Source organism: Simochromis diagramma, unplaced genomic scaffold (genome assembly GCF_900408965.1).
Source record: "Simochromis diagramma unplaced genomic scaffold, fSimDia1.1 OVJJ01000419.1, whole genome shotgun sequence".
Lineage (NCBI taxonomy): Eukaryota > Metazoa > Chordata > Actinopteri > Cichliformes > Cichlidae > Simochromis > Simochromis diagramma.
Window position 1 is genome coordinate 2,588,556 of NW_024387244.1, and position 24,896 is coordinate 2,613,451.

At 41.3% G+C, this 24,896-nt stretch overlaps 3 protein-coding genes across 8 annotated transcripts in view; 2 read left to right on the plus strand and 1 right to left on the minus strand.

The window, feature by feature from the left end:
* The window catches only part of rxrgb (retinoid X receptor, gamma b), a 29,646-nt gene extending 29,168 nt beyond the window's left edge, over nucleotides 1-478 (plus strand). For all 3 annotated transcript variants that reach the window (XM_040052952.1, XM_040052951.1, XM_040052950.1), the window contains exon 10: nucleotides 71-478. In XM_040052952.1, the coding sequence (XP_039908886.1) occupies nucleotides 71-218 (148 nt within the window). In that variant the 3' untranslated portion in view covers nucleotides 219-478. The remainder of the gene's footprint in view (nucleotides 1-70) is intronic.
* A 217-nt stretch (nucleotides 479-695) lies between these two features.
* Nucleotides 696-11,566, plus strand: lmx1a (LIM homeobox transcription factor 1, alpha). 2 transcript variants are annotated; one of them, XM_040052953.1, is made up of 9 exons: nucleotides 696-1,715; nucleotides 1,806-1,851; nucleotides 2,212-2,392; nucleotides 7,186-7,406; nucleotides 7,797-7,975; nucleotides 8,586-8,663; nucleotides 9,032-9,113; nucleotides 10,676-10,855; nucleotides 11,027-11,566. In XM_040052953.1, exons 2-9 carry the CDS (start codon nucleotides 1,824-1,826, stop codon nucleotides 11,167-11,169), a joined length of 1,092 nt encoding a protein of 363 aa, XP_039908887.1. In that variant the 5' UTR covers nucleotides 696-1,715; nucleotides 1,806-1,823; the 3' UTR covers nucleotides 11,170-11,566. The 2 variants fall into 2 exon arrangements, with proteins under 2 accessions (XP_039908887.1, XP_039908888.1); XM_040052954.1 differs by having other exon boundaries at nucleotides 696-1,851.
* Nucleotides 11,567-12,755: 1,189 nt separating this feature from the next.
* On the minus strand, nucleotides 12,756-24,890 carry LOC120747227 (selectin P). 3 transcript variants are annotated; one of them, XM_040052935.1, is made up of 27 exons: nucleotides 23,775-24,890; nucleotides 23,636-23,684; nucleotides 23,126-23,521; nucleotides 22,574-22,678; nucleotides 21,768-21,947; nucleotides 20,877-21,056; nucleotides 20,576-20,665; nucleotides 20,457-20,478; nucleotides 19,771-20,336; nucleotides 19,591-19,660; nucleotides 19,120-19,509; nucleotides 18,929-19,036; nucleotides 18,345-18,530; nucleotides 18,068-18,259; nucleotides 17,381-17,566; nucleotides 17,088-17,273; nucleotides 16,785-16,970; nucleotides 16,488-16,673; nucleotides 16,160-16,345; nucleotides 15,847-16,032; nucleotides 15,192-15,377; nucleotides 14,879-15,064; nucleotides 14,536-14,721; nucleotides 14,199-14,387; nucleotides 13,934-14,122; nucleotides 13,592-13,708; nucleotides 12,758-13,501 (listed from the first exon to the last, which is right to left on the minus strand). In XM_040052935.1, the coding sequence occupies exons 10-27, from the start codon at nucleotides 19,658-19,660 to the stop codon at nucleotides 13,437-13,439; spliced, it is 3,180 nt and encodes a 1,059-aa protein (XP_039908869.1). In that variant the 5' UTR covers nucleotides 19,771-20,336; nucleotides 20,457-20,478; nucleotides 20,576-20,665; nucleotides 20,877-21,056; nucleotides 21,768-21,947; nucleotides 22,574-22,678; nucleotides 23,126-23,521; nucleotides 23,636-23,684; nucleotides 23,775-24,890; the 3' UTR covers nucleotides 12,758-13,436. The 3 variants fall into 3 exon arrangements, with proteins under 3 accessions (XP_039908871.1, XP_039908869.1, XP_039908870.1); XM_040052937.1 differs by having other exon boundaries at nucleotides 12,756-13,501; nucleotides 16,160-16,175; nucleotides 16,504-16,673; nucleotides 23,636-24,890; XM_040052936.1 differs by lacking the exons at nucleotides 20,457-20,478; nucleotides 20,576-20,665; nucleotides 20,877-21,056; ... (3 more) ...; nucleotides 23,636-23,684; nucleotides 23,775-24,890 and having other exon boundaries at nucleotides 19,595-19,660; nucleotides 19,771-19,834.
* Between the last annotated feature and the right edge of the window lie 6 nt (nucleotides 24,891-24,896).

Here is a 24,896-nt window from a genome sequence, read left to right on the forward strand (position 1 = left end):
TGTGTGGAAGTGAGTTTTAAGCTCAGTTGTTCACGCCTCACTATTTGGCACGACTTTTTATTATTCTCAGGTTTGCCAAACTGCTGCTGCGCCTGCCTGCCCTGCGCTCCATCGGCCTCAAATGTTTGGAGCATCTGTTCTTCTTCAAGCTAATTGGGGACACGCCTATTGACACCTTTTTGATGGAGATGCTGGAGGCTCCGCATCAGATCACATGACACACGTCTTCCCCTTTCCCTTGTACATACTCCCGCATCATAAGCAATATGATGATGGAATTAAAAATACTTGATTGAAATGTAAAACAGCTTATTTTGTACCCATTTAAAAAAAAATGCAATTAAAATGTTTAAAAAAAAATGTGGTTGTGGGGATGGTGGAGTCAGAACACGATAAATTCCAATAAAGTTGGTTTGGAATTTTGTAAATAGCTAATTTCAGGTGTTTGTTTCAAAAGCCACCAAATGCAAAATTTGAAAAAAAAAATCATATTTTATTCAAAGCAGAATTGTATAAAACAAAAACCATCCCTGCATTTCTTAAACGTGTCTGAGAATTCTTACAGAATAAAGTTATTTAAAAATGTACATGAAATATTTTGTGCATTGTGTTAATGCCTTATCACATTTTCTTTTATTAGCTGTGTTTGGTATCAAATATAAAGTGAACCTGCTATTTTCACTCCTCGTCCACCAGATGGCGTCCACAGAGTGCCATCAAGACGAGAGACGCTGCTTCACAGCATTTTTTTTTTTTTAGAGCTGTTTGCACGGATTCCTGTATCCTCCTCGTGGCTACGGTCTGTCAGAGTTACATGACTCGTCAGGGCCTCTGCAGGCTTCAGCATCACGAACTGCCAGGACCTCATCACAAAGACCTTTGATTTCATTAAGACTTCTTGGTGAAGATAATCCACGAAGAAATAGGAACAAAAAAGAAAATAAATCTACGTCGGAATATGTGCCTATACTGGAATATGTGCTTATACTGGAATGAGTCAGTATGTTGGCTGATATGTAACAAAATCCGCACGGGTTTGCAGTTGTCCGCAATAGTTGCAACTGGAGCTAGAATATAAAATAGCATACAGCCATATCTTGCTCACATGTTTCAATAGGAAAAATAGATGTTGTTATTTTGCAAAAATCATTGGAATCTCTATGATCCCATTTACTGCCAAGACTGGGCTAAAGTGAAACTTTGTGAAGCCACTAATTTGCAGAAAAACCAAACTGATCATTTAAAGCTTTGGGGGGTGTGTGTGACCTTTTAACCTGCAGTTTATTGTGTTATCAAATCACAATTTGAATACTACTGGCATTGAGGCTTGGCGAGAGAGACACACAAGCGTGGGGGAGAGAGCGAGTGACCGAGGGAGGAGAGAGAGTGCCTGGCAGAGAACGAGAGAGAAAGAGAGAGAGAGAGAGAGGTAACCTGCACCTGCACATGGAGGAAGTCTTACTCTGTTTCGCGCTCGCTCTCTCTCACTCTCTTTCCCGTTCACCCCTAATAGGATAATTGATAGACAGCCCAAATAGTCAATAACTGTGGACTCAGCGAGGTCGCTGGAAGCACTAAGCAGAAACTTTGATGCGCTGCTCTCTGCTCCGAGGAGCAAGTTGCAGGGGAACTTTGAGTGGCGGAGATGCTCTGAGCAGGACTGGGAGTTCATAACCAAAATCCTTCGCTGCTGACCGGAAACTCGCATTTTACAGGTATGCCACTCTTCTTAGAAAACTCTAAGAAAAAAATCTTAGAAAAATGTTTTCCCTTAAATTAAACCTTGGTGAAAATATATTTCGCAGCTTCTTCAGGGAACAGCAATGGTGGATATACCGGATACATCCTTAGGTAAGTAAACATGTATTTTATCAATATATTGAGATTAGATTCGTTTATTTTAAGCAACTTCATTTTGTTTTTTTTTATCAGCTCAACAGAATTACTCAGTTGCTAGAATTTAACAATTTGAAATTTTAAAAAAGTGCTAACTTTAAAATAATTGTTCAAATGTATATCGCTCTTATAAAACACACGCACACATTTTCCTCTGATTATAAAAGAGGAAAAGTTTGGTTAATTTGCCAACCTTCGTCTAGTTCAGCCACTTGGTTACGCAAACAACAAAATTTGCCAGTTTTCATTTCTTCAGTTTTATCCTTCTCGCTGAACCAAAATATTTACCAATTAAAGGATTTCCGTGCATTGCAGATGTGAATCGGAGGGCAGTGTGTGCCGGATGCCATCGGTTGATCAGAGACAGATTCCTGCTCAGAGTCACTGACGGCCTCTGGCATGAGGACTGCGTGCGGTGCGCAGCGTGCGGGGACGCGCTCACGAACTCCTGCTTTCTGCGGGACCGCAAACTTTACTGCAAACGGGACTATGCTGAGTGAGTTATTATTTATAACTGTTTGGTTCATAGGTGGCGTAAGTAGTAGTTCCTTTTTCACGGGAAATCACCAATTTCAACTTTAACCAAGACGTGACAAAATAAAATTTGCAACTTGGGCACATATAATGCAACACACGGAGGCATGTTAAGAAAAAACTACCTAATATTTCTCATACAGTAAAAAAAAAAAGAAAAAATATATTAAACTACTCTAACCATTAAAATGTTTGAATAAGCGTTTTAACACAACACTAAACTAATAAAGTTCTAAATAAGGTAGTCGTTTTATGCAGCCTCCTGCAAAAATATAATCATGATATAGAAAAATATATATGACCTTTTCTGCCATTAAAAAAAATGAAAACTATGTTATTTGACTTCAGTTTTGATCATTTTATTCTGAGGGCCAAACCTGATGGTGTATCATTAAGGTCATTTTTGCAACAGTACAGCTTTGTCCAGACTTGACCTTGACTAAGAAAGAAAGTGTGTGTGTGTGTGTGTCTGAGAGATAAAGAAAATAACTTTCTCATAAGGCCAACATAAATATTTCTAATCCTTCTTAGTGTTGTATTGAGTAGACATGGATGCATTTTGTGTGCAGTTGTGTTTAAATGTGTGTATATGCCGTAATATGACTTCCAGTAAACTTGGCACAGTGCACTGAGAGAACAAGGTGACTGTAGGAGGAAGGGGTGGCAAGGGAGCTGGAATGTAAGAAAACTATTGTATTGTGTTGCGTTCGTCCGTACATGCACATGCACACACACAATAATGTGGTCACACCTTCATGCACAACCAGGGGTAAGGCTCAACTGACACATTGTCAAAATGTGTTAAAATTTTGAGGCCCACTGACGTGGCAACTGCAAGCTGGGGACAACATATGGTCCCCCACCCATCCACACACACAAAAAATAAATAAATAAAAAAAAAAAAAAATCACCTACTGCTCATGCCCTCCTACCTCATTCACCAGCTCATCCCCCCTCAGCTTCCAAATACACTCTGCACACCCTAAAAGGCAACAACTCACATTATTTTTGAACAATTTGGTAATGGCTGTTCTGCCAAGCACACAGGGAAGCAAGGAAATGTTTCAACACACTCATGTTGGAGACATATACCTTTAAAGGAGACGGAGTGTTTTAGAAAAATATGTAGATTTAATTTCTGTAAAACAAAACAAAAAAAATTAATGTACTTAGTGTCTTCAGTGGAGATAATAACACTTAGCGAAAACATGTAGTAAAGACTTGTACTGAGAGGTAATTAGGAGTGCACAGCCATATGTCAGAAGGTCTGGTGCATCCCTACAAGAGGGACGGTGAGGATGGTGTGAACTTATTTTGGGGGACAGTGCGCTCCATGAGCCCTGGCGTTATGCGCCGTGGCATCTGGAAAGCTCTTCACACAGCAGCCCCTGTGTTGAGCAATGGGACAACGCCCAGCCGACCGTGAGTTATCTGACCTGATCAATTAGCAGGAGGCCTGGTGCCAAAGCTCCACCTCTGAGTCCACCCGTCATCCTTCCACCCCTGCTGTCCTGTCTGGAGTTACGACACCCAATAACACATGAGCACTACTTTTGTCCACAATGAGGGTTTTAAAACTGTGCCAGTTTTTTTTTTTCTTCTCACCAACAAACTATGTCCTGCTCCCCCGTTCGGCTGATGCAAAACAAGTGTGATTATTCCATACTGTGACAACATTTGTCTTTTACCACATGCTGCATCGTCTGACTGAATCTTGCTTTGTTTTTACCTTTGTTTCATCAGTGCCGGCCATACCATGAAGCCTGGCCCATTCATGTGGTTTATAAGACGATAATGCTAATATTTGCCAGTACCAGAGGACCGTACAGATTTCAGTTTATATATATATATATATTTATGCATCTAAAATGTTTCTTTTTAATAACAAATAGGAACATGAGGATATAATATACGTGCCACAAAGGAATAAAAAACATTAAAAAAGGGTTGAATATTAAAAAATTAACTTAATTAAAGTAGTTTATCTCTTTTTGGATGATCTAATATGTGTGATATAACAAACAAGATGCATAAAAACATTTTTGTTTTAACAGAACTTTACTGATTTTCATTGTCTGGCCCAGTTACTGTGGCAGACAAGACTAACTTAAGCATATTTAAACTCATTCAGTATCTGAGAAAGTCATCACAACAAAAATAAATAAATAAATTCAATGTGTTTTCATATCATAATACTTTCTGATAGTCATTTTTTCCTCTTTAATGTAATTTTTGATTATATCAAAACACTTTGAATTAAATTTTTTATAAAGACCAGCTGAGCAGAGGGGTTTTTGCACCTCAAGCGTGGGGGTGGGGGGGGATCCATCTGTTTTTCTTCCTCTTATCCAACCCGAGGGTTGCATTGAAAAAACACAGTATTTAAGCGTTAATTATAAAGTCATCGGCAGTATGTGTGGTATTAGCTTGCAGTCATTTCCCCACATTTTAAAGAAGCCGCTGAAGCTTTTCTAACTGTAATAAATAATTTACAATAATCTGATTCGTTTAGACGACTGAATGCAGTTGTTTTTAATAATGCTTGTTTTATTCCATAGTTTATACATTGGCTGTCTGACCTGTAGTGACTCCAGTTTTCTGAAGCCGAATGCAGAATCCTGTCTGACAGCGTGTCTTCAGCTTGGTTTAGGTTAACTAAACGGTTCAGCGGGCAGGTGGACCGGACAGCAGATTGGTCGTCAGATCTTCGGTGTGACTCGCTGTGCACTTGACCTGACGATCTGTATCTGATACATAGCTCCCGCTGGTGTGTGCGTTCAGCAATGGATCTAAGTTAACCTGATCCAGAAACAAGATCTGTCTCTCTGCTTGTCCACTAGACCAGCAGTCTGTTTGCCTGACTGCCAAAGGTCAGCACTGAAGTCAGAGCAAGAACAATGAAAGAGGAGGGCTTGAGGAAAACTGTGAGTTTGTCTGTGTACATTTCTGCTAAACACTCATCTTTTTATACAGTGCTTCCGCATTAGGAGTGCCTCACCCAGACCATGTCAGTGTGGAGGAGTGCAAAATTTTGCTGACTTACTCCTCTGTAATGATCTTGTCACTAATTGCCATGTCTAAATCCAGCGTGACTGAGTGTTCCCGCTCTCCTGGCCGAGCCTCTGGGCCAATCATGTCAGCGGAAACTCTGAAATATTAAACACCTTGAGCCACTCCATAAGTATTGGAGGTACTCTTACCTTTGCATTAACGACGCTTAAGAGTACTGGGGATAATTAGACGAACTGGATAAGGCGTATAATGGAAAAGCGCTTCTCGAAACACGAATGATCTCAAAACATTAATGCCCATAGTTTCTTCTTCACTGGCATTAGCATCATACTGAGATGTCAAATCAAATGCTTTGCGGTATCTCAGAGACCCAGAAACATTCAGGGTATTTCCTCTGCCACACTTCCTTTGAAATATTTGATTGATGCATCTTGTGTTGCCACAGGAATGCACATTCCACAGACGGTATGTTGACCATATTAAAGCACATACCATTGAAGCTGTGGGGCAGACAACTCAGATGGGTCAAGCAGACCGACCCTCCTGAGCTTCTGGGAAGGGGCTCTTACCATCGCCATAGTGACCCCAGAGCAACAGTAAGAGGTCTTAGCAATGTCTGGCTTTAGGACGTACGAGCTCCGGAGCCTTTGACAGGGATATGTCAACATGGCTGTTAGTTTTATTTTCAACTTAAAAATTGATTTTTTTGGAAATATTGTTCTCATTCGGAATTTGAAATATATCCAAAAATTAATTAATTTGCTTAAGTTTGGGTGTATTTTTTTTCTAGGTAGTGTAAAAATTTGCAGTATCTTTGTACTTTTAAGAAGAAAGTCAATAAAAACAACATTACACAATTTATTCAAATTAACTTATTAAAGTGAATAAAATAGATTCAATGTGATTAGGACATACAGAATAATAATTGTGGTTATTAATGTGTCCATGCACAGTGTTAGAATAACCTCCAATGCTCCTATTTTCTGATGGTTTCACAGTATCAAGAAAAAGACTTTTCTCATGAGGCACATGGAGTATTTCTATTTGGAAACAAAAAAGGGGAAAAGCTGTCACTTTCTCATGCCTCTGTGCTGACTGCTCTGGTGACCTAGTCAAGTCTGGAGACAAACGCCAGCTCCAGAATGATGACGCATCATCCTGCGTGACAGACCCAAAATGCGGAGGTGCCAGCCAGCGGACAATGGTCCTGCTGCTTGAGGGCTGGCTCTGTCTTTGTCTACTTCTGGTTAAGCAGACTTACGGATAATTCCACGGATAATTCCTGGGACCAGTGGCTCAGTCTCTCCCACCAGGAGATCTGATTCCACCCCTCTGCCTGGAGCCATGGCCTGCCGAGAGCCTTTCTCCTGCCTCCCCAGGAGCGCAGCCTCGGACACGGCAGTCGGAGCCACGGCAACAGTCTCTGAGGCTAAGCTCACCAGTACTGGTTGCCAGGCGCTAAGATACACACCCGACACACTAAGGGTATGTGTCTGAGTGGTCCGGGCAGGAGGGGGGGAAAGGCGAGAGAAGTCAGGCTGGCGGTTGTTTTGAGTGACAGCTCGACTCAGCAACATTCTCAAAGTCTACCCAGCATTTTTTGGTTTTCTCATAGAGTCCCATCTTACTGATGTGTGAGGGGGTCCTCAAGTGTCTAAAGAAAACAAAATCCCTATTCTCTGTTATTTACTCAGCTCTCACACTTTCTCTCTCTCTGTGCGCTTGCTTTCCTCCACTGTTCAGTCTGTTTGCAGTGCGTTGTGCAGGGTGCACAGAAGCCATCTCTCCCGCAGAGCTGGTGATGCGTGCGGGGGCCGCTGTGTTCCACCTGCGCTGTTTCACCTGCAGCGTTTGTTCCTGCCGCCTGCAGACAGGAGATCGCTGCGTCCTCAGGGAGGGACAGCTACTATGTGCCAGAGAGGGCTACCACCAATGTCTGGCCAGTCCTAGCTCTTCTGAAACAGGTACAGAAATTGCATGCTTTCATGCTGCTCTTTGATTTGTAATAAATTCACAATCCATTTTGATGATTAAATCCCACTTTAAGAATTCAAACTCTGTCCAGCATTGGGTAAAATAAGCACATTTACAGTTTGAGTTACTCAAACTGTAACAGTGCAATAAAAACATTGCCAAAATAATGATTCAAGTGAAGTGGTAAAATACCAGTTCTGGTCATCCTGGGAGACACAGAAAAGCCCAAAACTCAGCTCGACATCAGCCAGGTTGATGTAAAGTATCTGCATTTTAAACAAAAACTAAAATTCTTATAAAAAAATATTTAAACATTGGCAGGCATGAATTTTCCTGTTTTTATGTGAATATTTTCAATCATATCTATGCCTGTCTTCTAGGTAAAAGTAATGATGAAGATGAAGAAGTTGAGGAGGAATCTGGAAGGATTGCAGGCAGAAAAGTTAAATCAGACGATGTGGAGAGCAAACGCCCCAAAAGACCTCGCACTATTCTGACCACTCAGCAAAGACGCACCTTTAAAGCATCCTTTGAGGTCTCCTCCAAGCCTTGTCGTAAGGTAAAGGAAAAAAAATATCTTCTGTTACTTTGCATTCAAGTTAAAACTATGAATCTATTTCATATGAGGACATAACATAGACTAGTGTTAGAAATTTTCATACAGCACTGTTTCAACTTTACACTTATTTTATTCATTGTTTAAGACAAGGTGCAAGGGCTAAGCCTTTTACTAGCTCGTACAATCCAGAGACCCTTTTACCTCATATTGTGAAAGAAAGCCATTGTACCATGTGTCACCTTGACAGAATGAACAAAAAAAGGAGAAAGCTTCATTCAAAAATATGTGACATGGTTTCATGTATCTTCTGTACATTATTATCACTGTACTGCGGGTGGGTAGTTGGGCAGTTTTGTTATAAGTGACATTGCTAAATTCCTCATGAACTGACTTTAAAAGTACCAAAGTAAAGATTTTTGAAAACATAGCAGTTATTTTCACAAAACAAATAAGCATCATGAGTCATGAGTGTTTCTTTAAGCAGTTTCTGCCTCTTTGCTAAATTTGTGATGTGACGCAGATTTTTATTATCCTTCAAATGACCTCCTCATTCTTTTTTTTTTACCCTCGCATTCTGTCTTTGTGTTGCCCTCCTGAATCTTAATCCAAGGTAAGAGAGACCTTGGCAGCTGAGACTGGTCTGAGTGTCCGGGTGGTGCAGGTCTGGTTCCAGAACCAAAGAGCCAAAGTAATTCAAAGTACACACACGCGCACGCACACACACACACACTCATGCACTGCTAATAAAAGCCTTCTTTCTGCACTGTATTCGTAAGCCAGAGTGGAAATCAGCCTGGTTATCTGTTCATACAGGAAACTGATGACATCTCATGGAGAGATCACTGTAGATTAAACCCAATATTTCCTCACAATTTGGGCTCATGTGTGGCTGCCCTCTACTTCATTCTTGATACTTTACAACTGAGTGAACACAAGCATACTCCTGGGTGGTAGATGGACTGTGTAGTGGGAGGACAGTTTTTTTACAGTAGACTTGAGGATTTGACTGCACTGAGGCATTAAAGAGCTTTAATGTCTCTCGATGCATGTTTTTAGATGAAGAAACTGGCCAGGAGACAACAGCAGCAGGAGCAGCAACAGACTCAGGAGCAGTGTGAACACCCATCACATCACACAGGTATTATTCATAATTGCTTTTGTTCTCGCTGTAAGAAAATGTACCGTTTTCTCTATTTATTTGTCAGTTTCTAATAGGTAATGGGAAATACCTTGACTAAAGATTTTATTCAGCCTTTAAGTTATACAAAGTTCAATTTTTTTTTTTTTTTACCTTTTTATTGTTTATTTTATTTTATTTTTACTTGTTAAATACGGGACAGACTGGGGAAAAGAAAGAGGGAAAGAAAAACAGCGGGGAAGAGGGACGGGGATAAAGGGCAAAAAAAAACAACAACAACAAAATAAGCAGACAAAAAATACATCTATCAATCACCTGGATCACCTGTTGAGAAAGGAAAAAGAGAAAACAAGCAGAAGAAAAAAGAGCAACATAATAAACAACATCGTGATGATCTATGTGAATATGACAGTAAATACTAAATATTAAACATTATTGTGCAGCACGTAAGATCGACAGCACACAGTGTGCTTTGAGGTAGGAGTCAAAAAGGGTGTAGTTTGTGTGTGTGAGTCCCCGTGTGTACACCTGTGAGCATGAGCGCGCTTGTTTTTAAAAGGTTCCTTCAAATAATGATCTGCTAGAGGGTGTGGGGGGGGCACAGCCCCGTCCTCCAGGGCATGAAGCAGGTATGGAGGAGATCAAAACTCCAGACATCCAGAGACCCTCAGAATACAAGAGACCAAGGAAGACCAACAGAGGGGCAGCCGCGCCACTGTCCCAGAAAGAGCTGAGGAGAGCCCCAGATGAGGGCTCACTCAGCAGCCGCGGAGCAGAGGCCAGGGGGGGTTGCAGTGATGCGCCCGTGAGCTCCGCCGGCAGCCAGTTGCGCCTGAGTGACCGAACCCCAGGCCGAGAGGCCGGGGGCACCCCACCCCCGAAGCGGCCCGAGCGAGCCCCAGGCTCCAGGCCCCGATAAGCGGCCACCAAGGAGTGAGCCGGTGGGTACCCGGACGCCCATCCACAGACACAAAGAACCACCAACGCACCGATGTCTGATGTCAGGCCCTCCAAACCTTGGAGGGCCTGAGATGTCCCCAGAGAGGTGGCGTCTGATACCCAACCTGACATATAGACACAGACATACAGGCACACACAGATGCTCTCATATGCAATTACTCAACACTCACCCAACGTGGAGACAGACATAAAGAGACACTGTACACACAATCACACTCCCCAAGCGTACTCTAAGCCCCGGGTCTAGGTACCCTTGCCCCTGGAGGGGGGAACTGCACCAAGACCCAGGTAGTGTTACCCTTTTCCCTGCGGTGGAGAGAAGCAGACTGCCCCGGCTCGGCAGCAGCAGGGAGGCCCCACATTCCAGACCCCAATCGGACGGCCAACTCCTCCTCCTAGCCCCCCTGCTCCAGCAGGCCGCAGAGAACGGGGGTGTGAGAAGACTCCAAAGTTTAGAGCTAAAGTTTAGCTTTTAATTGTTTTGAAGGGGTTTCTGCAGTTAAAACAGGCTAAAATCATTAACAGAGAACTCTGTTACTTTAACTACATTAACTCATAAACACACAGCTCTGTGATCTCCTTTGGTTTCCTGTGCTTCATAGCGCCCTCCAGTGGCAGTGTGACCTCTGAGATGAAGCACCTCGGGTCCTCTTATGTCCATATTGAACTGCAGCAGCAGCAGATGGGAATGACCACACTGGAACAGCAGGAATGGGACATGGACCCCTTCAGACAGGGCCTGACCCCGCCTCAGATGCCAGGGGATCACATGCATCCTTATGGTAAAAGATCTCAACGCAGTCAAATCCTCAGCTTATTTTAAGCCTTTTGTAAAACAAACATGAAATAAACGTCATTTTAAAAGTAAAAAAAATTACTTTTGATATTGCTGGTATTAATTTAAACTTCCAATAGTAGTTGAGATACAAAATAATAATTTATATCTTTTTAAGGTTTCAAGAGCCTGTATGGCGATGTGGACAGAGACCCGCTGTGTCATATGGCTGACGGCGACTGCCTCTCTCTTGGCGACTCCTCGCCACTCACTCCTATTGACCGCCTCTACTCCATGCAGGACTCGTACTTCACCTCGTGAGGGTGGCTATCAGATTCAGACAGACTGAATTTATCTCAGAAATGTGGTAATTTGGTACGTGGACGTAAAATGTTAGAAGGGGACAGGGGTACACTCACAGTGATACCATGCAATACTATACCATGTTCACCTCTATACAAACCCAATTACACTCCTGCCTCTTATGCTTTAAAATCTCTTCGGAGTCTCCTGTACGTGCATGACACTGAACTCTCATTATGTTTGAATGCCAGATTATGAGAGCGTAACTGCATCTACTCATGTAAATAGTTGACTGGGTGTGTATTTGTATTTATTCTCCAAATGTGTGTGTATGCTGTTCATCTCGATCGAATTAACAATAATCAGAAAATAATAAACATGAAACGGTGATTGTTCACTATGGTGTTACTGCAAACCACGGGGTGATTTGTCCGTATGAAAATGGGATATTCATGCTGAGGGTTAGAGGCAGGTCAGTCCATCCTCAGTGCTTATCAGTCCGATCTAGGTGACGGGTCAGTGAGACATCTTCTCCTGGCTGTTGAATGGATCGTCAGATTGTAAAATGCTGGGCTATGACAGCCGTATGGGTCAGTGGCAGGTAAGCATCACATCCACGCCGCCATCATCAACGCTCACATTGTGCTTTTCTTGGTCAAAGGCCTTTGCTGCATTTTTCTGCCTTTTCCTTCCTTCAGTCAAAGAGGATGGGAGGAGGGGGAGGTGGGGGACCACCCAGGCGCTGTGCCCAGCTGGAATGCACCAATCATGGGAAGGGAGGTTGCGAAAACCCACGGAGGGGGCTTCAGACAACGGAGTGGCTGAAAGCTGTGTCAGGGGAGAATGCCCAGGGTGACACGGAGATATGAAGCCCTACTGTATGGAGTGCCTCCTTGCCCCAGCCGTGAACCCTCTCCTGGACCCATCTCATATTTCCCACTATGAAATCAGACCTTGCAAAGCAGAGAGCTCAAGTCAATGGTCAGGAACAATCTAACTGTCTGTCACCGTAGTACACTACTGCCAACCAGAGCTAAAGAAGCAAGCAGCAGAGTATACCTACAGTACGTCTGTGTTTCGCAGTCCCTCAGTATCTGTTTCTGTATCTGCTCTGAGCGTCTGCTGGCATGTGCATGTGCTCATTCTCATGTGTTAGAAGGAACAACACTCTTTGTTGTAGGGCCTAACATAACATAATGTATTCCTTGTATCTATAGGTGAATGAAAAGAGGGGGAAAAAAGGCTTAAATATCGGGGAAGAAAGCCAAGGTGGTCACCTGGGGGAGCCTTTTACCTTCTTGTCTGTGTGCAGTTGGCATACGTAGCAGGTGAGAAGACCAAAAAAAAAGTTCACACCGCGATCATACGGTCACAGCGGGTAGCAATAACCTCATTATTATTCCGATGGTAGCCAAACAGTTTCCTGTCAACAGTGCGGTTATTTATTGCACGCTCCATGCCAACCACAGGCCACAAACCCTCTGTCTTTTAACTGCTATAATTGGCTTCATGCTGTTGCAGTGCCAAGACAGATGCACACGCTTTGCTGAACGTACTCCAAAGGATGCTTGCAGATTATAAATAAAGTCTGTTTGCACACATAGACCAGCAAGGTTTAATGCAGTAGATACAGTCATACCATGGAAATGTATCATTTCAGCCACTGGACTTACATATTCACAAATATGACACACATTTCAATAATCAGTGTAATGGGTGGGGGTAGTCATTGTGGGATCAGTGCCCAGTTTGACACTGAGTTGATCACCTCCTCACCATATCCTATGATGGGAGCTTTCTGGTCACCAAATGTGCTAAATTGACAGTTAACGGCATTTCGGCAAGCCTAGAGATTTCTGCGAACATTCCCAATTGACCCCACAGCATTCAAATGCCAAATGTGTAAAATATGAATTTCTGATGACGACCTGACAGGACAGGGTTATTCCAGATTGTACCACATGATACTGGACATAGCTGAAAGAATGCCAGCAGTAAAATGGGACTGAATGAGTCGGGGAAGAGTAAACATAAAACAATGAAAAAGCAAATGAAACAACAGTTTTCTGAGATTTTTTTAAATTTTATTGACTTTTGGGAAATTTTCAGGGAGGACCTAATGCAACAGCTGTAGACGTACTTTATGTATCGTGGATGAAGTCTGTCATATGAATTGCTATTGCTTAAGCGAGAGCAAGTAGATGCAGTAACTACCAAGCTTCTTAGAATAATAATAATAATAACAAGCAAAAAGTAAAATCACATCTCAAAAAAGGAACAAGAGGTCAAAACTCAAACGCTGGATTCTCTCTTTCACCCCATGTCGGGACATCAGAAGTGATCATATTTCCTACAAAGATGAAAAGATGGGATTAGAAGTGTGCTCACCCTGCTACACCACACTGTATGTGTAAATGTGCATCACTACAGTAAGTTTCACCTGTTTTCTTAAATTGTTTCATGATCAACATAGTCAGGCCTATCAGGAGAAGTATCACAACAGCAATTCCCGCCCCTGCGCCAGTGTACAGCAACATGGCAGTCCCTATCGACATACCTGGCGTGGGATCACATAAAGATTTTAATGAAGCTTTAGGGAATTGTTCTCAGTGTATACTTCATGGCCAGCAGAAGTCATTGTTTTATAGTGTATGTTGATATTAGTTTGGGTTTTGCCTGTATCACACCACACAGTGTGCAAGAGAAGACTCCTATCTTAGAAAATGGTGTCATTTATAAATTACGGGGGAAATAAGATTTTAAACTACAGAGAATAATTTACCTGTGCAGCTGGGCAGGCTGTCATTCCAGATCCCAGTGGCAGAGCAAAGCATCACTGCTGTGCCATTGAGGGTGAATCCATCTTTACAGCTGAAAACGCATTCAGAGCTAAAGCTGAAATTCCCCAGAGGATGAGAGCAATTCATAGACAGGTCTGAGGAGAAGGCACGGATGGCCTTACACTGCACAGCTAAAAAGGACAGCAACTACAATTACATAAGATCAATGAATATGTAATAACATTCAAAGTATTGCTATGCACTTACGTCGACAGGTGGGTGGATCCTGATTCCAGTGGCCGGAGGTGTTGCACATCATAGAAGATCTTCCTTTCAGCCAGAAACCTTTATTACATTTAAAGTCACACTGTGAGCCGTAACTGAAAGGAGAGTTCAGATGGCTGCAGTTCATCCTCCCATGCTGTGGTGATTTGGCCAGCAGGGGGCATTGGCGTGCTGTGGATAACATAAAAACAGTATAGGCTCAGTACAGCTTCACTTTTGACTTTCCGGGTGGTGTAGAGTTTGGAACTATTTAATGTATGGACACAGATTAAGAAGGACTTTATGTGGATGGCAACCGTATCATGTTTTGGTTTATTACCCTGACAGCCTGGTATTTCTGTGCTCCATGTGCCCGCAGAGGTGCATTCAGTGTCAGGAATCCCAGTTAGCAGAAAGCCGTCCTCACAGGTTGATGTGCACCTAGAGCCAAAACTGAACTCGCCATGAGAATGAGAGCAGTCTAAAGTCCCATGAGAAGGAGGAGTGAGAATAGGACACCTTTCAGCTATAAAGGAAAAAAACTCACAGCACATAGAGAGGAACAGAGCAGATTATTAGCTTTTTTTAAGAAAAAAGTGTAGCTGTGCAATTTAAATTATGGAAAAAGGAGTTTATCGGTCTGTTTCTGATACACTGGATATTGATACAAAGAGTGTTTTTACCTAAGCAATGGGGAACAGCTCTGTTCCACATGCCCATGGAGGTGCACTCTGTGATAGCTGTACCATTTAGCACAAAACCTTCTGCACATGTTGATGTGCACACAGAAGCAAAACTGTACTCTCTGTGGGGATTAGAGCAGACTAAGGACCCATGAGAGGGTGAGTTCAGAGTGGGACACCGTCTAGCTGCAAGAGGAATGAAGACACAGAGGTACCAAGACAAAGAAAAGGCATCATGCCATTTAAACCTTTAAATTAAGCATTTATCTTTGATTGTCTGATCACTTATTATTGATGCCGGGTTTTTTCCTACCCAGACATTGAGGTATGTCAGTGCTCCAGTTGCTCATAGCCGTGCACTCGGTGTCAGCTGTCCCATTCAGCACAAATCCTTCATCACAGGTTGTCGTGCAACGAGAACCAAAACTGAACTCTCCATGAGGATCAGAGCAAATTATGGATCCGTGAGCAGGAGAGTTCAGTGTGGGGCATTTCTTAGCTGGAGGGAGGGAACAGGCAGGGTAGAAGGTCAGCAATATGTTTTATATGTCTAAAGTGGTAGATGAACACTATGTAAACCTTGAAATTACACATTCTTATGTTAAGTAAGATTAAAATGCATGGATTTAGAATGTTTTTTTACCCAAGCAATGTGGGATGTCAGTGCTCCAGTTGCTCATAGCTGTGCACTCGGTGACAGCAGTTCCATTTAAGATAAAACCTTCATCACACGTTGTCGTGCAACGAGAACCAAAACTGAACTCTCCATGAGCATCAGAGCAAATTATGGATCCGTGAGCAGAGAGTTCATGTGGGGCATTTCTTAGCTGGAGGGAGGGAACAGGCAGGGTAGAAGTCAGCAATATGTTTTTTAATCAAGTGGTAATTGGACCCTCTGTGAACCTTGAAAGTACAAGCTCTTTTATTAACTAAACAATTGAGAAGCATGGATTTAGAATGTTTTTTACCCAAGCAAGGTGGAATGTCTGTACTCCACATGCCCATGGAGGTGCACTCAGTGCTGGACGTCCCATTCAGCAGAAAGCCCTCATCACATGTTGATGTGCACACAGAAGCAAAACTGTACTCTCTGTGGGGATTAGAGCAGACTAAGGACCCATGAGAGGGTGAGTTCAGAGTGGGACACCGTCTAGCTGCAAGAGGAATGAAGACACAGAGGTACCAAGACAAAGAAAAGGCATCATGCCATTGAAACCTTTAAATTAAGCATTTATCTTTGATTGTCTGATCACTTATTATTGATGGAGGGTTTTTTCCTACCCAGACATTGAGGTATGTCAGTGCTCCAGTTGCTCATAGCCGTGCACTCGGTGTCAGCTGTCCCATTCAGCACAAATCCTTCATCACAGGTTGTCGTGCAACGAGAACCAAAACTGAACTCTCCATGAGGATCAGAGCAAATTATGGATCCGTGAGCAGGAGAGTTCAGTGTGGGGCATTTCTTAGCTGGAGGGAGGGAACAGGCAGGGTAGAAGGTCAGCAATATGTTTTTTAATCAAGTGGTAATTGGACCCTCTGTGAACCTTGAAAGTACAAGCTCTTTTATTAACTAAACAATTGAGAAGCATGGATTTAGAATGTTTTTTACCCAAGCAATGTGGGATGTCAGTGCTCCAGTTGCTCATAGCCGTGCACTCAGTGACAGCAGTTCCATTTAAGATAAAACCTTCATCACACGTTGTCGTGCAACGAGAACCAAAACTGAACTCTCCATGAGCATCAGAGCAAATTATGGATCCGTGAGCAGGAGAGTTCAGTGTGGGGCATTTCTTAGCTGGAGATGAACAAAAAGAAAGATGTACACAAGGTATTAAGCTGATTTAGTGAAAAATTGTTGTAATGCAAACTGAACCATGAAACTACAAGCTTTTAGCGTGTTCTTTACCCAAGCAAGGTGGAATGTCTGTACTCCACATGCCCATGGAGGTGCACTCAGTGCTGGACGTCCCATTCAGCAGAAAGCCCTCATCACATGTTGATGTGCACCGAGAACCAAAACTGAAGGAACCATTTGGGTCAGAACATGATATGGAGCCATGAGAAGGAGAACTAATTGGAGTACATTTCTTAGCTTAAAGAAAGACAGACATAAGAAGAGGCAGCTTCTTAACCTGTGGTTCACATTCAAAACAGTAAAAAAAAATTTTTTTTTAAATTATATAGTATATATATCAGCATTTAGTCATACCCAGGCAAACAGGAAGTGCATGACTCCAGTTACCCTGTGAAGAACATTTTGTCACATTTGTACCAATTAGATCAAATCCTTCTTCACACTGAACAGTGCATATTGAGGTGTAGCTGTGCTTGTTTATAGGGTCATGGCATTGCAGATAGGCATGAGGTGGAGCCTGAAGACTGTTGCACTGTACCACTAGAAAAGAGGAAACACTGTTCTTTCAACATCACAGCATGCAATTTTTATTTCTATCCAGAAAGCGCGTGCTGCTTTGTGGTACAGCAGAGTAGTTTGCGACACACCTGTACATGTAGGTGTAGGCTTGCTCCATTGTCCCAAGGTCAGACAGCTGAGTACCTTGTCCCCAGTTAAATAGTAACCCTCCTTGCAGGTGAAGTTACACCATGAGCCATAAGAGAAAGGCTCCACGGGGTCAACGCAGGTCATGTGGCCCATAGCAGGAGAGAAAACTGGGGAGCATTTTCTCACTGTGGTGAGACACAGATATCACTCAGAGTTCACATAATGCAGATCAGTGCTCTTATATAAAATGTCGGTTTGAACAACTGTATGTTATGACTGTGCTTTCACAAACATAGCTTAATCATCATGCTGAGATCATTTACGGTCAAAGAAAAAACAAAAAAAACAGTTTACCGACCCATGAAAAAAAATCAGTGTTTGTCCAGCACGGACTTAAATGAGTGTGAAGTGGAGTGATGACAGGCGTGACCTAAAGCTAATCTGCTGCACAGTCCAGACAGGATGTGAAAGCGGACTGAGTGCAGTTATGCAGTAGTGTATCTCGAAAGTAAATCTGTAAAAAGGGTTCAAGTATTACACAAGTTCTGTGAAAAGTAAGTGACACTCAAATACACACACAGACACACAAAATGAAAGCTATAATCAGTTTAACTAAAAATAAAAATGAGTAAACTAATTAACCACCATACAGAATGATTTCAATTCAAAGGCAATGACAACTTTACCTGTACATACTGGAACAGTGGCTGTCCATTGGCCAGTTCGGTCACAGATGATCTGGTTCTGCCCAATCAGTTCATAGCCTTCATCGCAACTGAACTCACAGGTTGAGTTGTAGCTGAAGGCTGCGATGGGGTGGCTGCAGTTCATGCTACTCGCGCTGAAGTTGGTGTATTTCAAATTTGGACACTGTGCAACTATGATAAGCAGTCAAAATATGTTTTGTAACTTTGCCATCTGAAACATCAGTTTTTAAAAACAGCTGGTTTCCTGTTGCCGTACCTTGACACAGAGGAACAGGGTGGTTCCAGAGCCCATTGGCTTGGCAAATCAGTTGAGGCGCGCCTATTAACCGAAATCCAACTTCACAGAGAAAATGGCAGGAAGAGTTAAAATGATTAGGCCCATAGGGATTAGAACAGCGGAGCGACCCTTGATCTGGATGCGGAAAAGGTTTGCATGTGATCGCTGAAGATAAAACAAATAAAAATTAGTTCATGTCTTTTGTTTAGCTTTGCAAAAATATCTTTAACAATTGTCAGTAGGCTAAAACTAAAATACAGAAGTTCCCGAGGAACAAATGAGGGACAAATTAATAACAATCTAACCCTAAATGGACTGCTACGGTGAGGTTCAGGACTTACTATGCCATTCAGATATAAAACGAAGACTTAAAGATGGTCAATATTATTCAAAATCAATCACTTGTTATGGGGACTCTTGTGGCTGAGTTGTCTGGTAACTTCATTAAATAAGTCTGAGGTGGTCAGAATGAAATATCAGGCTAATCCCGGCTGGTTATTTTAATTTAATAGTTGTATATTTGGATTGCATATTGCAATATTCTACAGATCTTATCAGCTTACCCTCTTCACAGCGTAGGCCTCGGAAACCAGGATGGCACTTGCAGATGTGGCTTCCAATGCTTTCCACACAGTCTGCATGAGCACTACAAGACTCATGTTTGCAAGAGGCTGCAAATCACACAAAAAGTGTCAGATGCTGTATTACATTTACTGCCAAAGTTTTCCATCAAACTAAGTGAAGAGTATCCTACCGGTGTAGCAGACAGCTCCTTTCAACTTATTGCAGTTCTCATTGTTCCACTTGGCTGTGTCTCTCGCCCTCTTAATGTATATCTCCACACAGTCCTGATGGGGTATGGTATCTGGCTCTGCTGATGCCCAGTTTTGAGCCTCTTCAGGTACACTCTGACTGGTGTTTACTGAGGTCCACAATCCAGCCACTCTGTGAACCCCTATCCAGTAATATTTTGGATTAAATGGTAGCAGATCATTGAGGAAATTGGTCTCCTCTTGGTTCTGAATGGCAACCATATCCGTGAAGAACTTCTGGCACCACTTGCGAGCCTCGTACCAGTTCTGGTTTGGACCAGTGCTGTAGTTGTATGTCCATGCTTGCGCACCTCCTTTCCTACTACTCAAGTCTAAAAATGTAGCATAAGGACAGTAAGATAAATGTGGACTGGTGAAGAAAAGTGTTTGGTGTGTGTATTACGCAGGCTTACCTACAGCAAACACAATCAGCGTAGCTATCAGCGCGTTACAATGCGAGTTTTGTCTTACATCACCTGACATCTGAAATACAAAGAAAAACAACTGAGAACGACACATGGCTGCTATGTGTGAGAATGAGGGTACAGTATCGATTTCTATAGGTATGAATGAACAGCCGTTACGTGTCTTACCTTCTGAGCCGTCTTTAGTTACTAATTCTTGGCATTTAACTCTCACCTCTTCAGTAAATGGCAAAACAGTATTATCTGTCCTCCAGGGACTGAGCCAATGTCCAATTTTGTAATATCATTTCTACCACAGCTTCCTTTCAGGAAGGGTTTCACTCAACCACTCACAGCACCCTCCACACATGCATGCACACATCCAAAGATACTTATATATTCAGAAAAAGACATGCAGACACAGTCACTAAAACATTATTTTTATTCACATTTACATTTCAAAGCAATTTACAAGAATGCGGCACACATGTCTGAACCATACCATGATGACAAACCATCGAATATACACAATTACATAATTTATAAGTATGCAACATATCAAATGTAACTTTTACAACATATTAGGTAAAAGCCTTAGCTGACTGATATTTAAATCAGCATCCAGTACATGATGCAAGGAGACCGATTTCCTCAATCTCTAAGTGAACTGTCTTGGTGTCAAATATATTCTAATTAAGGCGTGGGACGTTGTTTACGGTTGTGTATCACAGGGTGGACTTCCTTCTTCGGGCAGCCTGTGCAGGACAGAACAATGTTCTTAGATTTTTTCCCCCAAATTCTTTGAATACTAAGTCAGCAAAGGCTGTGAGAAAGGGTGGAGCAGCTTAAGACAAACGTATAATTTCAACACTGACCTTTCTTGGGAAAGTTTCTTTCCTGTGAGAAACAGAGAAATGGATTACTTTTGAGGGGTGTTGCAATAAGATTGCACTGAATGTTTTATTTGTATAGAGAGTAGTTGAGAATGACTGACTTTGTCTGTGTTTTATGCAACAAAAACAGATGCAGCAGAAGGTAGAGAGGGCTCCACATCCAGCTAAAGCCAGCAAAGCCTGTTTATAGCCTGAAAAAGAGGGGAAAGCAATTTTTACAGCACATCATTCATGTACATGTCAAAACTACTGCTTTCCATCAAAATGATTTAGCATGAGTTACTGGAAGCACAGTTCTTATGGCAAAGAAACTATAAAAACCATACATGAAATGGCCGGCCGCCATATTTAATGTTTAACAACATTTTACAAACATTTACATGATTTTTTTTTTTAAATTACTTGTACAAGTAGGTCTTGGGCCACTCCAGACTCTGGTCTCTCCACAAGTGACGGCTGGTGAGCCAATCACGAGGAAGCCAGGGTCACACTTAAAATGACAGGTTGTCTTGAATGTCTGATTTCCTCTGGAGCAGTTATGGGATCCATTATAAGTTTGAGGTAGAGGGGGACACTCCACAGCTGAGGGCACAAACAGGTTATACAACATCTTACAGTATGTTATAATACATTTTAAAGCACTGTACTTTATTTTTATTTATTTTTAGGAACAGGAACATTAACATTTACACAGACACAGCAAGGGAAAAAGGGTAAACAACTAACTAGAAGTAAAAATAATAAGATAAATAAGATAAATAAACAAATAATAAAAAATAATGGAGGGAGGGGCTCACCCAGGGCTATGGGAAGTTACTAAAATGTAGTTTTTCCACTTGGAGACACACCGTGCATCTTCACCCCCATACCTACGTCTATGTACATACTCACACATACTTTCAAGTATCTACATACACATCTGCATATACATACATAATACATATCTACATGTGCACGCATGCATACTCATGCATGTATACCCTTTGACATAAAATCAGGTTAAATGAAAACAGAATGGGAAGGGAATGAATAAGATCCTTTCCCTACATTATTCACAACCCTTTCGCATATTCGAAAATCATTTTGACCAATATCTTTGAAATTTGTCTTTACAGAGTCTTAGAGAAAAAGTCATCTTTTCCATTTCACAAATGTCTTTTACTATGGCTGACCACTCTCCAACCGTTGGTGGGTCCTTGTCCAGCCATCTTCTAGTTATTGCTTTTTTACTTGCTGCCGGGAATATTTTAAAAAGGTGTTTATCTTTCCTTTTAGATGATTTCACGAAATTACCTGCACAAGTAAGTCTCGGCCCACTCCAGTCCCCAGTGTCTTCACAAGTGACAAATGACGAGCCATTTATGAAGAAGCCAGGGTGACACTTTAATCGACAGGTCGTGTTGAAGGTTTGATTTCCTCCTGAGCAGCTATGGTATCCATTATAAGGCTCAGAGAGAGGGAGGCATTCCACAGCTAAGGACACAAACAAGTTACGCAACATCTTGTAATGATTTATAAAAGATTTCAAAGCACAAACATGCTGGTGTGTGCACATTTTAATGTTATATAAGAATGTGGATAATGAGTCGCTGAAAACAGAATAAGTGTAGCAGTTAAACTAAATCTGTTTTTTAAGTATTTACTTCTATATCTAATTGTACGATAAGGGGGGGAGCACTCAGGACAAAACCTGGGTTCCAGTTAAATCGACATGTTGTGTTGAATGTTTGATTTTCTCTTGAGCGGCTTTAGTATCTGTTCTCAAGCTGAGGAAAATCCACAGCTGAGGGCACAAACAGGTATGCAGGGCATCATGTAATGTCTTGTAACAGGTTTGTAATATGAAAATAACACATTTTAAAGCATTTATATTGTGTTTTTGTGCTCATACTGATGTAGGCTTAATAATGATAATTTCAGTTTATATGTAGAGCATAAAAAATTGTGCATATCTTAAAGCGTGTGTGTCGGAATATACAACTCGGTTACGATTACTTGTTTCCTCCGTGCAAGTATGCCTGCACATTGTTTCACACATTACTAATAACTGTAAATGGCAACTCTTTATGCATTATAATAAATAACACTAAATTGCTCACGTGTTTGGCACCTGTCTCCCTTAAAACCACGTTCACAGAGGCAGGTTGTACTGTTGATGGCCTCCTGGCATCTTCCTCTTTCACAGGATGATTCATTGCACTGGGCTTTTAAGAAAAAGCACAATATAAGGTCACTTATCACTATAAAACCTTCACAGCTTTTCTTTGTATAGAAGACACTTTATTTCTTTTTTAATAATAGATATTTAAAAAAAAATTAGTTTTAAGACAAGACATGTTATCCTGAAGATGTTAGAAAAGTTAAACAATGCAAACAAAAAATATCTGACATTACTGTAATGGTGCATAGCACATTAAAATAATATGTAAACAATTTACTTCAATAACAAATAAAAAATAATATTTAAAACAAATATTATGAACATGTAAAAACTATTCTGAAATCAAGATAACACCTTAAAGGAAATCAGCCATGCTTTTTCATGAAAATATAAAGTTATGATATAGCAAAAAGAAAAAAAAATCAACAAAGCAGAATTAAAAATGTGGTAAAAAACTGTACAGGAAATACTATATGACAGGTTTACGTACTTTTAAAACACGCTGCAAATTTTGATTTGCTACATTTCTCATCGTTCCACTTCCCTCGATTTTCTCCTGTGTTAGTGTAGATCTCTACACAAAACTCTGTTGCATGGACATTATTTGGTTCATTTGGTGCCCATGAATTGTTACCAATCCACGTGCTGTTATTCCCAATCCAAATCCAGCTTTCATTCATATGATTTCTAGTGATTCCAATCCAGAAATATGGGGAGCTTCTTTTCTGTGGCAGGATGGAGACCAGATAATCATTCTCCGCTTGGTTTTGGATGACCACCATGTCTGTGAAATATTTCTGGCACCACTCTCTGGCCTGGGTCCAGTTCATTGTCTCGTTTGAGTAGTGATACGTCCAGCACAGAGTAGTCTCAGCCAAGCAACTACCTGCAAATGTTCAGAACAGCTTTTAATGTGATAATTAATAAAGTTTTCTGACACGTGTCAGCCGGTCTTTGCCCAGCAGCCGCACATTTCACTGGAACTGGAATTAAAACTTACCAAAGATGAGGATTAATGTCCACTTCATCTTCAAAGAGCAATTTACTGTCTGTACAACGGGGGGGGGAAAGAGTATATTTTCAAAAGTACTAATGAATATCACCACGGAGAGTTGCTGAATAAGAAAATTGTGACTTACCCAGAATTAATATTATAATATTGTCCTTTGAACTGTTTGATGCAAACTCCTACATAAGTTAAATCCCTGTTTTTTCTGATCAACTCAAACATAAAACAAAAAGCGTTACAGCAGAAAAATGTAAAGGTTGTTAGATGAAACTCAGGACCAGTGTCAGGCTTTTATATGTTCTCGTTTGCCATTCAGAGCAACATTATCATACAATAACTGGATGTTTGCTGTTCAGGCTGAATGCATGTAACGAATGATTTACTGAATATTTTAATGACTTTAACAAACCTTTAGGGAAACCCCACCTATTTCTAGTAAAGGTGGTTTCAGGGGCAGATTTTAATGAAGAAAAGGTACACAATGCCACAAGGTGCTTACTCATAGAGGTTGGACTACAGCCTTTGAAACACTTTTTAGTGTTTAAATGGGAATTTTTAAGCCTTTCATTTGTGGCTAGAATGAGTGTTTTCTTGTCTGTTTTCAAAAACACGTCTTCTCCATATCCTGACATATTGATGTAATGGAAACTCTTTTTAACGGCAGTGTCCTTCGAGACAACTTTAGACTTATGAAAGATGCGAGATGTGAGTTCCTGTCCAACTAAAGTAAAAGAGACTGAATTTTTTTAAACAATGAACTCTGGGAGAGAAAAAAAGAATACCTAGGAATATAATTGTTCCTTCTTTGAATACCGCTCACTTTTATATGTTTATTCTGCTTTGTCATGACGTTTATGATGGAAAGGTCGATGTTTTGGCAAGAGATCTGGGAATTTTTCAAAACACATCCTTCCTCAACCCCTGAAAAAAAACCCAGAAGGTTGTAGAAGGTCATGGCTGAAACTGGGAAACTAGATTGACTCATGATTTCTATCATAAACCAATCTATGAAGGCTGGCTCCACAGGAGGCTATTACACATCCCACTACTACACATCCTGCTTGGCTAAGCATTCCTACCATTCTGGTGACACTGACACAACTGGCTGAACTTTTTTATTAGTCCTCCGTATATTTTTATCAAATGAATATCAGAACATTTCCGAACATAGAAAACAGCAGATAAAAAAACATCAAATTTGAAGTGTTACAGTAACAAAGTAAAAAAATAAAACACACACACACACACACAC

Excerpts from the sequence above, each read along its gene's own strand:
- LOC120747227 (XM_040052935.1), bottom strand. The coding sequence starts at position 19,660 with ATGTCAGGTGATGTAAGACAAAACTCGCATTGTAACGCGCTGATAGCT. Across the intron at positions 18,531-18,928 it reads AGGCCTACGCTGTGAAGAGG|CGATCACATGCAAACCTTTT; the intron begins GTAAGCTGATAA and ends TTTTATCTTCAG. Across the intron at positions 13,502-13,591 it reads GAAACAATTTAAGAAAACAG|GAAATATGATCACTTCTGAT; the intron begins GTGAAACTTACT and ends TCATCTTTGTAG.
- lmx1a (XM_040052954.1), top strand. The coding sequence starts at position 1,824 with ATGGTGGATATACCGGATACATCCTTAG. Across the intron at positions 7,976-8,585 it reads CCTCCAAGCCTTGTCGTAAG|GTAAGAGAGACCTTGGCAGC; the intron begins GTAAAGGAAAAA and ends TCTTAATCCAAG. Across the intron at positions 10,856-11,026 it reads GGATCACATGCATCCTTATG|GTTTCAAGAGCCTGTATGGC; the intron begins GTAAAAGATCTC and ends TATCTTTTTAAG.